This window comes from Musa acuminata, chromosome BXJ2-2 (assembly GCF_036884655.1).
Source record: "Musa acuminata AAA Group cultivar baxijiao chromosome BXJ2-2, Cavendish_Baxijiao_AAA, whole genome shotgun sequence".
NCBI classification, from domain to species: domain Eukaryota; kingdom Viridiplantae; phylum Streptophyta; class Magnoliopsida; order Zingiberales; family Musaceae; genus Musa; species Musa acuminata.
This window is the reverse complement of record NC_088339.1, coordinates 26,769,521-26,782,895: the sequence shown is the minus strand read 5'-3', so window position 1 is coordinate 26,782,895 and position 13,375 is coordinate 26,769,521. Positions and strand designations below refer to the sequence as shown.

At 41.1% G+C, this 13,375-nt stretch overlaps 4 protein-coding genes across 7 annotated transcripts; 1 reads left to right on the top strand and 3 right to left on the bottom strand.

The window, feature by feature from the left end:
* Positions 1–31: 31 nt before the first annotated feature.
* LOC135582817 (dihydroceramide fatty acyl 2-hydroxylase FAH1-like) lies at positions 32–3,281 on the bottom strand. Of its 4 annotated transcripts, none has more exons than XM_065096039.1 (8): positions 2,968–3,281; positions 2,505–2,574; positions 1,706–1,798; positions 1,422–1,618; positions 1,236–1,341; positions 897–1,043; positions 655–814; positions 32–552 (listed from the first exon to the last, which is right to left on the bottom strand). In XM_065096039.1, exons 1-7 carry the CDS (start codon positions 3,264–3,266, stop codon positions 695–697), a joined length of 1,032 nt encoding a protein of 343 aa, XP_064952111.1. In that variant the 5' UTR covers positions 3,267–3,281; the 3' UTR covers positions 32–552; positions 655–694. The 4 variants fall into 4 exon arrangements, with proteins under 4 accessions (XP_064952111.1, XP_064952110.1, XP_064952112.1 ...); XM_065096038.1 differs by having other exon boundaries at positions 36–308; XM_065096040.1 differs by having other exon boundaries at positions 36–308; positions 2,505–2,571.
* A 346-nt stretch (positions 3,282–3,627) lies between these two features.
* LOC135605676 (receptor-like protein EIX1) lies at positions 3,628–6,735 on the bottom strand. Its single transcript, XM_065096037.1, has 2 exons — positions 4,207–6,735; positions 3,628–4,134 (listed from the first exon to the last, which is right to left on the bottom strand). Exons 1-2 carry the CDS (start codon positions 6,701–6,703, stop codon positions 3,773–3,775), a joined length of 2,859 nt encoding a protein of 952 aa, XP_064952109.1. The 5' UTR covers positions 6,704–6,735; the 3' UTR covers positions 3,628–3,772.
* A 1,913-nt stretch (positions 6,736–8,648) lies between these two features.
* LOC135605675 (uncharacterized) lies at positions 8,649–11,665 on the top strand. Its single transcript, XM_065096036.1, has 3 exons — positions 8,649–9,265; positions 9,660–9,790; positions 10,681–11,665. Exons 1-3 carry the CDS (start codon positions 9,038–9,040, stop codon positions 11,393–11,395), a joined length of 1,074 nt encoding a protein of 357 aa, XP_064952108.1. The 5' UTR covers positions 8,649–9,037; the 3' UTR covers positions 11,396–11,665.
* Positions 11,666–11,695: 30 nt separating this feature from the next.
* Positions 11,696–13,318, bottom strand: LOC108951928 (uncharacterized). Its single transcript, XM_018821466.2, has 2 exons — positions 13,032–13,318; positions 11,696–12,233 (listed from the first exon to the last, which is right to left on the bottom strand). Exons 1-2 carry the CDS (start codon positions 13,257–13,259, stop codon positions 11,841–11,843), a joined length of 621 nt encoding a protein of 206 aa, XP_018677011.2. The 5' UTR covers positions 13,260–13,318; the 3' UTR covers positions 11,696–11,840.
* Positions 13,319–13,375: the final 57 nt, after the last annotated feature.

Genomic DNA, 13,375 nt, shown 5'->3' with positions numbered 1-13,375 from the left:
TATGAAAATATGTAAAAGCATTCCACCATATGCGATGTGTAATAACATTTGCAAGTTACGTATAACACAAGACAAGAAATCTTCTCACTGAGTGTCACAATCTTTGCCGTAATACTTATTACAGGATTTATAGTACTCCACTCATAACAAGAAAAATCTTTCTAGTCTTTAAGCCTCATTTTCACTTGTTGATTCGACCAGCTTATACACATCTTCTATTTTGATTCTTTTATTTTCCTTTCCACCTCTGCTAAACACGACATTCATCACTGTACAGTGTCTTAACAGGAAAAGTTGAAGATAGAGTTCTGCATGATGAAGAGTTGGATTAGGATGCAGACAATGAACAAATTACTGACCAATTAAAAACTCATGTTTCCATATAAACCAGTTTAATACATAAGGTAGCTTTCATCAAATAATGTCCTCAATACATGATGATCAAGGGCACTGATCTGTGATGTATCCAAGGAAAGAATTGGAGGGCAATGTTTATTTATTTGGGATATGCAGGAAAAAAAAAAGGAACCACCAAAGAGAACAGTAGGGAATCTGAAAAAAAAAGAAAAAAAAGAATGAATAATGAATATATGAGAACAGATGGCATCGTGGTTAATGTAAAACTGTTTTAGTGAATAAAGGAAGGAGGCTAACCTCAATAAATTACAAGCTATTCTTGCATTGTCCAAAAGAATCAGTTTTTCTGATGAGAGGTTTTTGCTGGTGGCAATGTGCCAAAGATGATGTCCCAGAGTGAAGAAGTTATTCCAAACCCCTTGTTTTGAACTTTGAAGTGATGGTTTAGATGATACCGCTGTGCAAAAGAAGCAGCATTTTTCCTCTTCAGAACTACATCCGAGGTTGCCAAAACAAAATGCAATCCTTTTCTTTCTCACCTTCAGGTGTTTAGCTGGGTGTTTGGATGGATGTCCATGATGCAGGTAGTAATGGGTGCAGTCATATATAACGTATCCCAACAGGCCACCTCCAAACACGGCAGGCGCAGCTGATGGAGCCGTGAGTAGGTGCAGCAGATGCCAGAACTGAGAGAGAACGTTAAACACCATGAGAGCCTCCACTGACATGACAGCCATTTTACCTTTGCTAATCGAGACAGTTTAAATTTTTCAGAAAGAGAAAATAAAAGTCATATACCAAAAGCATTAGACGAAACATGGCATGCTCATCAATTCCGGCACACATATAAAATGGCTGAGAAAAATAAGTGCTAATACCGGCACACATATGATGGCTGTTGCAGCAGGTGGAAAAACAAGGCGCAGTCCGTCCATGGGGTACTTGTGATGGCATCCATGAAACAGATAATGAATTGTGTTTCCCCTGCATCATGGTTCTCAACAAGAAGTTAAAAGGACTCATGAAGTTTACATCAATCATACAAAGACTGGAAACAATTGTACCAGTAGCCTTTTGTTTTCATGTGGAAAAGGAAGCGATGCAAAGAATACTCAATCATGGTCCAGAGAAGAATTCCTGATGACACCAGTGGGACCAATTGAGGGAGTGTGTTGCCCATTCGAATAGAGATGGTCAGACACCAGAAAACAACTGGGAGCCATATCACTGGAACAACCCACCACACTGTTCTCGTTAAGCACTGAATAATTGCAACAAAAGCATATTAGTCAGGAAATCTTATCAAATCTATCATCTCACGCTGCATTAATTCTCGTCAGCGTATTACCTCCATGAAGCCATTTGCAAAGAATCGTGGGATCTCCTTGGTAACGATGGGCCGGTGAACCCAGTCCTCATAATCTTCCCCAAGATGACCAACCTTTAGATATATACATGAGCAAGAGTGTGAAATGTTTGAAATGTTAAATCTGTATCAGGTGAGAGCAATGACAAACATTAAAACATGTGGAAAGGATGAGATCAAATCTTTATTAGAAATGTGATTGATTTTACTATTCAAGATTCCAATAATTGTGAAGAAATGATATCATCAAAATTGTCAAATCCTCTACATGGTCATCGATGGTGACCTCCTTAGATGTATATGTAAATGTAAAATATATGGAAGCCTATAGTAAAAACAGGTAAAATTTTATGCAAATTCTATGGGTATTCATCAAAAAATTTTAGATTGCTTGATGCAAAATTACTGAAAAGACATCATGGTCTAAGATAATAAAAGCATTGTGACAACTGAAGATGTGGAATATTGAAAAAATTGTTGGCTTTTTCATGTGTAATGATATTGATTTTTCACAAAATAGATTAAGATTCCAAGCAACCTTGAACTTTTGATTAGTTCTTGTTAGGGTATCTATATAAATACAGTAATGATCAGGAATGTTGCAAGAGAGCGAATTAGAACAATTATAACAAAATCAGCATTCATTTTATTGAGATGGTTATGTCGAAGATACTTATGAAATGTATGTGTTTTTGCAGTAAGTTTTTACATTATCTTCACATTGGCTTGGTATAATAAGAAAGAGAAAAGAAATCAAGACATGAAACCACCACAATTGTACCTGGAAAACCAGAGGCTTGTTCAAGTCAACCGAGAACCCCTGGGCAACCATTTCTGTATTGTAAATTCTACTGCAAGCAAATCAATTCATTAATTTGTGCAATATAGAGAGACGGATTATGAAAAAGATCATTCAATTCCTCAAATTGTATGTTCTGCAATCAAATGAACTTTTCAGTATCATATTTTTCAATTCATTAACCAAATCTTACTTTTCAGTATCATATGTTCTGCAATCAAACAGTACTAACAACGAAACATGTTTGGGGTAGAAATGCATAATGTAAAAAATTACTAACGTGATTGCAGAATGTGCTTTGGAAGAACAAATCAACTTTTTTTCCTTTCGACAGGAATTTATCTGAATAAATGTTACAACATCTGAAACCATCCATTTAGAACCAACGAATCACGAGAGACATAAATCGTCCCCAAAGAGAAAAGACCGCATTGGAATTCCCTACCGAAAAGCAAGCGCAGGGGCGAACCAAAACTCCGTCGACAACTGAGTCGGACCACAAATCCCACAAGAAACCACCACTCTTCTTCGATGGAAGAGGAAAACCTGAAGAATAGCGTGGGAATGAGGGGCGTCGAGAACCGCGGGAGGGATCGCCTCTCCGGCTTCTCCTCTCCGCGCTCCGAGGCGAAAATGCCTAATTCCTCCTCCTTGCTCATTTCTCGTTCTTTCTCTCGTATAAATAGGAGGCTGTGACTTCGTCGCGGGCCGTACATCGTGCAGCGCTTCCGGAATCGAATCCATGCCGTCGACTTCCCAACGGAACGCCCGGGTGCCAGGTCGGCTTCGCGACGTAAGGATGAGGATTCGATGGCTGAGCCCAACAGGGCCCAATCCAAGAAAGACAATGACCGACGCCTTCGAATCGTAGGATTCGGAGCGCGAACCCGTTGATCATCGATAAGGATCACAATTCTAAATGGTATCGGATGACACTTAATCGAATCTGTTTAAAGAATGTGACTAAATTGATGTACACGAGTACTTTCGTTTTCTTGCTCATAATTATTATAGCATGTAATCGTGCTTATTAATCCAATTTGAATGGGAATATCCAACTGCAAGAATCAAGGACGAGGTCATAGATGCGAAGAAAATATCTTGGTTGACATAAAAGCTAAAGCGGTCTTATTATCGTGAAAGGACACACAAGTAGAAGATACAACTGCAGATAACTAGAAAACCTGTAAACATGCCTCTATCAGGTACTTGATTCTTGATGTTACCCAAGCCGTAGTGCTTATATCGGATCACCCATCTTGACCACTTCCTCGTAGCTTCCTTCTGAGCTTTGCCATGTTCAATACCGTCACCACGTAGAGCCTATCGGATATGTTATCGATGGCGCGGAAGTAAGCAATCCTCCATCTCCATTGCAACAGTAGGGTTCCACAAATCGTCCAAAATCCTACGATAAATCCCAGCGTGATGCTGGCGTACACCCAAATAGTTTCGGTTCTGCTTTCAAGATCTTCGCTTTGCTTTTCTTTGTCATCGATGGATATGTCCTTTGGACAGCTTTTGGTAAGAGGAGGGCCACAAAGATTTGGGTTACCGGCATATATAGATGGATCATTAAAAGTCTGCAATTGGTTGCCGGTGGGAATTCTGCCTGAAAGATTATTATATGACAGGTTCAAATGGTTCAAAAAATTCAAGGTGGCCAAGGTTGAAGGAATTGAACCTGAGAGATTATTTCTTGATAGATCCAGAGTTTCTAGTTGTTGCATTCCCTTGATATTGTTTGGTATCTCTCCCGTCAGATAATTCCAAGATAGATTTAAGGTCTGAAGACTTTGTAGATTTCCTAACTCCTCGGGGATACTTCCTGACAAGCCATTGTTGGAGAGATCGATCATAGTGACGAGCGGAAGTAGGCTGCTGTACTCAGATTCGATTCCTTTGACAAATAGCCACATATTTTCTGCCGCACCTCCGATATCATAGTCGCCCTTTTGAAGAGAGAGTTTCATGGCAGAGAAGTTGCCGAAACTCCGTGGGATAGTTCCAGATAGATTGTTGTTCGAAAGATCCAAGATTTGAAGAGATGCCAGATGAGAAAAGCGAGGAATACTGCCGGTGAAGGCATTTGAGCGTAAGCTGAGCGTCTTTAGGTTCAGTTGGTTTTCTCCGATCCCGGGCGGTACATCTCCAACGAAGCTGTTGTAGCCGAGATCAAGAGTTTCCAGTTCTGTGAGACTCTTTAAACAAAGAGGCATCTGACCCGATAGATTATTGTTGCTCAGGTGAAGCGACTGAAGCTTTTTCAAATTGCAGATTGAGTGTGGAATCCCCCCTTGTAAAGTGTTGTTTGATAGATCCATGACAACTAGGATTGAGGAATTTTTCCAGCAATTAGGAAGATCTCCCGACAGATTGTTCTGGGCAAGTCGAAGCACGTACAGAAACTTATTTCGACAAAGGGAAAGAGGGAGGCTCCCACTCAGATTATTCGTAGATAAGTAGAGAAATTGTATTGCCGGCATGGTGTCTGCGATTGTCGAGGGAAGGGGCCCTGACACCCGATTATTTGAGAGATCCAAAAAACTTAAGTTTGGAAGATATTGTGGCATGCCTCCGGTGATGCCATTATAGGAGAGCTCCAGTTGCTCGAGACTGGGAGGAAGCCAGTTAGGAATAGCGCCTTGGATGCCTGTGCCAGATAATTCTAAATACGTAAGAGCTGTCTGTGTTCGAAGCCATTTCGGAAACTGGGGTCTTGGCACTATCTCACAGAGTTGCATCGAAAGAGTATTAAGCTTAAAAGGGGGGATCCAGTCATTGCCTTCTTCCAAGACAAACGAGTTGTACGAAATGTCCAAATCCTTCAAATTTGATAGATTGGCCAAGTGGACTTGAGACAATCTCAACGAATTGTCAGTCAGAAACAAAGAGACAAGGCTCTTCATCCGCCCGATGCCATCCGGAATCGACCCATTCAAATCATTAGAACTTACATCCAAAGTTTGCAGCATCGACAGATTTCCAAGCGACGCAGGCAGTGATCCGTAGAGGAAGTTGGAGGAAAGATCAAGAGATTTGAGATTCTCCATGTTTCCTAACCAGTCCGGCAAGGTACCACTCAGCTGGCTGTGTCTGAGGTACAGTTCCTGCAAGCTAGACATAAGACATCCGGAGAAAATTACTTCTAGATTAGCCAGTGTATCATTGATAGGCACATCTATTAGATAAAGAAATTGGAGCCTGCAGAGGCTGGACAGTGCTGCTGGAATGAAGCCGTCATGGAAGGTATTCTGAGACAAGTCGAGTGCCTTGAGCGACGTCAACTTCGCGATGGACTCAGGAATGAGCCAGTTTAGGTCATTCCCACCAAGATAAAGGAAGTCGAGGCTGGTTATGTTGAAAAGCCAATCTGGTATGGTAGAGTTGATGTTGTTGTATCCTAAATCAAGAGTAGTGAGAGATGTGAAGTTGACGAGAGGCAGGGAAGGAGGAAAGGTCCCCAAGTCACACGACATCAATTCTACCGCTTGAATGTGAGGGAGTGCATTAAATGCTTGTAACCAATTGGATGCATTTCGAAAGCTGACCCAGCTCATGTTGAGGAGACGAAGGGAAGTGAGACGAGAGAGCCATCCAGGGTCTTCAACGTACAATTTGAGAAGGCCATAAAAATTGTAAGAAAGATCGAGGTGGCGCAAGGTGGAGAGATTTCCGAGCCGCTCGGGTACTCTGCCGGCGACGCCTACGCCCGAGAGATTTAGATACGTTAATCTCCTCAAGGATCCCAAGAACTCGGGAATTCGGCGACGTTCAAAGACGTTGCCACTAAGGTCCAGGTGTTGAAGGTGTGGGAGAGAGAGCAGCGACGGGCTTATGTCACCGTATAATGCCCATTTGCATCCTTTACTATCACCATACCAGTAGTCGAAATTGTCAGAGCAATCAGAAAATAAATTGACGCGTGCATTCCGAAGGTCGAGCTTGATAACACGGCCGGTGACGTTGCTGCAGCCGACGCCTTCCCACGTACAGCACTCCTTCCCGACCCAGGAAGAGAGACGACCGGAAGGATCATAGAATCCTCGCTTGAACTCGATCAGGGCTTGCCTCTCTGCCTCCTGGCAGAGGACGGTGGTGGAAGCATGAGAAATCGCAAGCTGAATGCTCAGCACTGTAAGAAAGAATGTGATAGAAAGAAGAGGGCATCTCCTCTCCATATCAACCCAACGACAAGGAATTGGGTATTATCACCCGCAAGGCAGAAGACAGATCTCCAGCGTCTTATAAAGCTCACAAGAGATGGCGCGTGAATTGGTGGTGCAAGTTCGACGGTCAATTTGGCGACTGGCGTTTGATGACTTGACCCATGACTTTGGCCGCACATTTTCGAGTGGGTGGGGTCATTTTTGGTGGGTATTCTTTCGCCGACACTGCCGCCCTTCATATTGCAGCGTTTTCCGAGCAAACAAGCGTATATTGTAAGAAGACTTGAGCGGGTCAATTGTGGATAGTCATCATCGGACAACTTCAATTTTGACCAAACAAGTGTGAATTAACATGCCACATCTTGGACTTAGTGGTGCTTTGTCTTTGAATAAGACCTACTTGTTGACTGCGTGGGTACAGATCAAGTCAGCCTACGATAGCGACAGCAATAGGTAGGACATATGTGTGTGTGAACTCGATGTTATGTTTGGATATATAATGATGCATGTGAACCTGTTGAAACAAGATGGATTAGTCTTGGTTTGTCCATCATCTAAATGATTGATATGTCCTTAGTTACACATCATCCTTAAATTTATAATTTTTTCATATCAATTATTAGAAAAAAAAATAAATAAAAGTTCAAGGTACATCCAATTTGCTGGAGCCCCATCAGCCTTCACGATCGCCATCGCTATCTCCTCCCACAGGATCGGCTCTCTCAATTACAGTCGTTGATTGTGCAAGAAACAAAATAGCACGGTAAGGTGAGAACAGAAATGAAAAGAGAGGTGACTAAAAGGTGAGATGGGAGAGTGTTTTCGGAAATATTTTGGATGTTTTTATTTTGTTTGATTAGTTTAAAATGATACATGTATTTAGTAAGAAATTCACCTATAAATTAATTAATGAATTATGCATAAGATGAATGACTTTAGAATGGAGGACTATCTTATGTCGGAAGTAATGATTGTAATCGTTTTTTTTGAAGGAATATAATTTTATTTTTTTAATAAGAAAAGTATGAGGCAATCAAAATAAATATTGGTAGTTCATTAAACGAAATTTAAAAAATATATCCATCCTATTTAGCCTAATAAATTTTGTTAGTGAATTTATCATATAGTCTTTTTTAAATATATGTATGAATTTGATTTTCTCAAAAATATTCAAAATTAAAGATACTATAAATAATATTTTATATGACTCCCAGAGTAATATGTCCTTAGGGGTGATAATGGTAAAGGAAAAAGGGAGGAGAGGCGAGGGCGATAGGATATTAATTGTGATAAGAGAAAAAAAATTAAAATAAAAGGAAATATGAGGTGAGGGTGATGAGCAACATAGGCAAAGTTAAAAGTAATTTTATCTTTTAAGACATAAGGATACTATGAAAATAAATAAAAAAAGAGAAAACTAAAAATAAAGGTTTTCTTAAAATTGCCCTTATTTTTTTATCAGTTGTCGCAAAAAAAAAAGAAAAAAAAATGTTAAAACATGAATGTCCAAATTGAGATATGCATAAAGTTGTCCAATCTTGATGTTTAAGATGTCTACAATATTTGCCATTGCACTTGCTGTAGACTAGATTAATATTGTTAGTCTCACAGGTACCTATAAATTTAGTTATACCGAGATCCAAATCCGTCTAAATATTTAGATATATAAATTCATATTGTTTTTCTTCAAACTTGTTCGAAAGACCCCTAAATTCAACAACTGCACATTTGGATTCGGATATATAATAAAAATTGAACTCATAGTCATCTTTATACATGCATCATTCTCTCATCAATACATTTCCATATTGTACATGCATCAGTCTCTCATCAATACATTTCCGTAATAGATGATGTTCTCATTACTTTACTCTCCTCTATCATCCTTGTTGTTATTATTATTATTCTTATTAAACAACCGGAGCCAAAGATTCGAAAGGTTAAATTTGGTGCTCGCCCGCTTAGAAACCGCGTAGAATGCAACGTACGCGTGCTGTAACTCGTTTCTCGCGTCCTCGCTTCCGTCTGCCTATTTGTGGCCGGATTTTTTGACTTCCATGCCCGATTGCGATCCCAACGGCTTTCGATTCCACGAATTCCATGCGAGGTTAATCGAATCCTCATAGGATCTACCGGTGTAGGTGTGGCTTTCTCTTGCTTCGCGAAGTTCCCTCAACTCTGGATCCCGTCGTGTAGAATTCCCCATTTCTTGGAGGTTTAGCTGTTTGAATCGTACATCGGCCTGGGAAGTCGATAAAATTAGATCTCTATATGTGAGGAAGTCTACATTTTGCTGGAAAGGATTGGGATTTTTGGCCGAGGGGAAGTGCATTTGCGCCGTCGAAGATGATGCTGGCGGAGGGAAGCAGGAGGAATTCTCAACTCTTTTCTAATGATTCCTTGGATGGCGACGTCGTCCGTCCGAGAGAGATCGATGGTATCGCGACGATCCCCGTGTCCTCATCTTTGTCTCCGTCGTCGCCGCCTGGTTTCTCTCTTGAATCTAATCATATCCAGCATCGCGTCTCTAGGATGGATACTCTTGCTGGTGTTGCGATTAAGTATGGCGTCGAGGTAATTAGAGTTCTGTTTGAATGCTTATATTTGTAGTGATCAAATTTTAACCTCATAAAGCAATAATATGTTAAAAAAATTTTGAATATCTTGATATATTTTCCTTCATTTTTTGACTAAATTTTGGATTTTGCTTTCGAATAGATTTAATTTAAGCACCATAATTTCTTTTGTATCAGTTCTATCTATGTGCCATTTGTGGTATGAGGTCGATGGATGAATAGTTAGCTAAGGAAAACTAAGAAAAAAAGTTTGCTAAGTTCTGTCTATTTAATAATTTTGTTGTGAGACGTAACAATATTGGTTAAACCATATACAATTTAAAAAGACATATATCTGCCTCTTTTTTTTTCTCTTATCTGATATGTGATAATTTCTGTTCTTCATTAATTAGGTTGCAGACATCAAACGATTAAATGGATTAGTAACGGACCTTCAGATGTTTGCTCACAAGTCATTGCAGATTCCTCTGCCAGGAAGGCATCCACCGTCGCCTTGTCTATCTGATGGTTCTATTGAGAATGGGTATTTCCTTTTGCCTTTGCCTTCAAACCATATTTCTTCTTAGTGGCTACGAGGTCCTTTTCTTCCCTAATATGGCATTAAGATATTGCTGATCCTCGTGAACTGAGACTTTCAATCACAGATTGCTTTGCATTTTTCATTTTTTTGTAATTGTTGAATGACCTATTTTTTATTGTCCTGTAATATCAAAAACAGATAGTGTTTTTTGCTTGTTACTTTCTCTGTCATCGTTGTCCAAATTGTTTTGATTAAATTGAATGATAATAACTGGAAAAATACTTGGTTATTTCTACACTGATCATCTTACATTATCATCATTTTGGAAGTCTTCCATTAGCAGTGGAAGGCTTGCATCCGATTGTAACTTTCATCTAAACATTCCAACCTATCCTAGAATCTTACCAAGTTCTAGATATAGATCTTTCTGAGGGATAAGTGTTGCCCAAAATCTGGGGACATCTTAAATTTCATGATTTTGATTTGATTTTTATACAAATATCATCGCTCGTGCTCTTTCTGTAATTGACCACTAGCCTATCTTTAACAATCATTTGGATGAATGTTCTTTAGTAGAACGATCAGGTGTTGTTGCTGGGTTTCTTCTAATTGTGATAAATACTACATTGCTCTAACCTTTCTTTAACAATGTTTAAGAATGCCATGTACTGTCATGGTGTATGCTAAGTTTTGGATTCAAGATTGTGTGCTGAGTCTTCCTCTTTTTGGTAAAAGTGTGTATTATGAATGTGGCAAGACTGTGTCTAGCAACAGTCAATTCATTATAGATTGAAGTTGAACAACTAGCTGCAGCTTTTGTGCTCAATCATGTTTGTTCTACACTCATTCCATCGAGATTACCAGTTCTCTTATCATGGTTGTATTTGTTGCAGAGATCAGAGTCCGCCCCATCGACCTTGTAATGACGTTTTAGAATTGATCGAGTCAATCAACATGAGACCTCGTCCGCGTAAAGTTTCTCCTGCCATGAGCAGGTTACAGGGATACTATGGTCTCGGCCACACTAAAAGAAGGCCGGTTCTTGGAGGCGAGGATATGTCACTCTATGGAACAGGAAAATGCTGCTTCGACGATGAACTACTATATAAAAAGTCACCGACTTCTGATCCACCTCCAAGCAGGCACAGGAAGTCTAGGAGTCTGATGAATGGATTCTCACTAGAGAACGGTTATATTGCCGACGAAAAAGCAGTATTTGAAGCTGGGGAAAACAGTGACATCGAGAGATCTATCAGGAGACGTCAAAAAACTGATACCCCAGAATTGTTTCTGGAGGACAGCAATGGTGGATTCTCAGGGAGGACAGGAAAGGGTATAGCACCAAGACCGAAATCAGGGTACAGGATCGATACGGATGTGGGTCGGTTGAGTGCTCTACCCAATGGGGACTATGTCAAGAACGAAGCTCTTGCTTCTGTGAGGAAGTCATCCAGCACCTCGTGTTTGCAATCGCAGGACTTCGATAACATCTCTTCCATGTGGCCCATGAGCAAGTGGAGTTTGAAATCAGACGTCCTTGCTAGGCCGATATTTGATGGCTTGCCGAAGTCCATGACTGTGAGGAGAAACAAAGCTGCTCGGGATTAGCCATCCATGGCTCATGTTTAGCTCTACGTCTTGGTGTACACAATTTATGGAGATTCTGATGGGTACTGCACACGAGGCCTTCAATTGTGCAAGACAAAAACTGGCTGCATTCTTTTAGGGCAACTGACCACTGTTTCTGCAGAGCCTGTGTAGAAGGATTCGTTTGTATAAATGCAGTTGTTTGATTAAAGAGGGAAGGAACATCAATTGTTGTACGAATCTTTTAATTTGCATTCATATAAAATTAGCTCCTCATCTGAGTTGCAACTCTTATTCCCTGTTGGACCGTTTCTGCTTTAAGCACTTTTACTGTACTGTATAAAAATGGTATGCTTCCATGCCTTGCTCTCTCTCTCTCTCTCTCTCTCTCTCTCTCTCAGAAAAGAATACAAAATCTATCATGCCTTGCTCTGGTGGATCGACGCATGGTACTGCCCATTCTTCTCTAGCAGTACCAAGTCTTCCACCAGGGCTGGCCACCATAGCGCGGCAGAAAGTATAAGCAAGAGCACAAGCAAATGATAGCAGTTGCACGACCGGAGAACACCGTCACTGCCAGTGTCGCCGCCACCACCCATGTTCCAACAGAAGGCATGAGCCTGTCGGACCGGACCTGATTACGGGAAGAGGAGGAAGGGACGGACAGGGATGATCTTGGTCCGCTACTCCTCGCCTCACTTTGAACTGGAGTCTGGTGCGGATTTGGTGGAAGTGGATCTCGGCGAGCATCGATCTCAGTTGAGATCTGCGTGACACTGTTGCCTGGCCGGACCTGGTCCTCTGGGACTACTTCTTGTTGCTGGTTCTCTATATCGATTTCGCTACCATTGTTACAACCCTGGACTCACAATTTTCATGAACCAGTCTCATTAGATCCTGCAGTATGGTTATTTTTGTGGTGAAACAAGTCCTATGTGCTGTTCCTTGTAAATGTATGTGCACCTGTGATTATTGATCATGGCATTATAAAGCATCACCGTAGATTTTATGCATCAGTTTGATAAACATGGATATGGTTCTGAAACACGTAAGACGGACCCCACAAGATCCTATAAATTACAACTCACGGCTCAAATGGATCCACATGATAAAGACACCCGAGCATGTCTGGGGGACGACAGCTAACTCCGCGCGCCCTTAGGTGACGCAGGCCACCTACGGAAAACAAGAAACCTCGTCTTCTAGGAAGATGATGGTGCGAAATTTATCCGTAGAGGTGACCACGTCATCCCTTTTTTTTCCGACAAGAATATCTAATTAAGAAGTTTGCCTTAAGATTCGCACACGGGAAGGATGGACATAGACTTAAGCTCGTCGTGATTGGGTGTGACTTTACCTTTTTATTATACCCATTCTTTTCCTACTTGTTTAAGATATAGCCACTCACCTCCCTGCCTTCTGATTGGAGCTAAACATGATTCGAGGAAACAACATTAGGACTTGAGGATTGTGACAAATCCCTTGAGACTGTAACATTAAAGTGCATCACAAAACATTTCGTTTGAGTCGCGAACGTCTCGGATTCACGGAAAAGTTGTAGAGGGGGTGCGATCGTGTCAGGGATGTAATCAGAGATATGATCCATGAACCAAAGCTAACGAAACAGGACGCAAACGAAAGCTTCCGTCTCTCTTACCTTATCAGGTAATGACCTCCCTTGAGCTGTTGGCGTCGCATTGGAGGGAACCGCCTTCCTCTTCTTATGCTTCCTTCGGAACCAGGAGAACCGCCATGAGAGCTTGCGCTTGGAGACCGGCCGCTCTGGCTTCGACTGCTCCGGAGAACCCAAGAAGCAGGCGAAGCAGAAATACGATCTCTTCTTCCCCTTTCGGAGCCTGAGGGAGCTGTTCTTGTCGATGGACATAGTTGTATGGGTAGAACGCGGAGCTGGAGAGAGGGCAAAGATATAGTTTCAGTTGTAGACCTGAGTTTCTTGTTTGATAAGTTTCACCAACATGGCTAAAGAATAATGGCGAAATA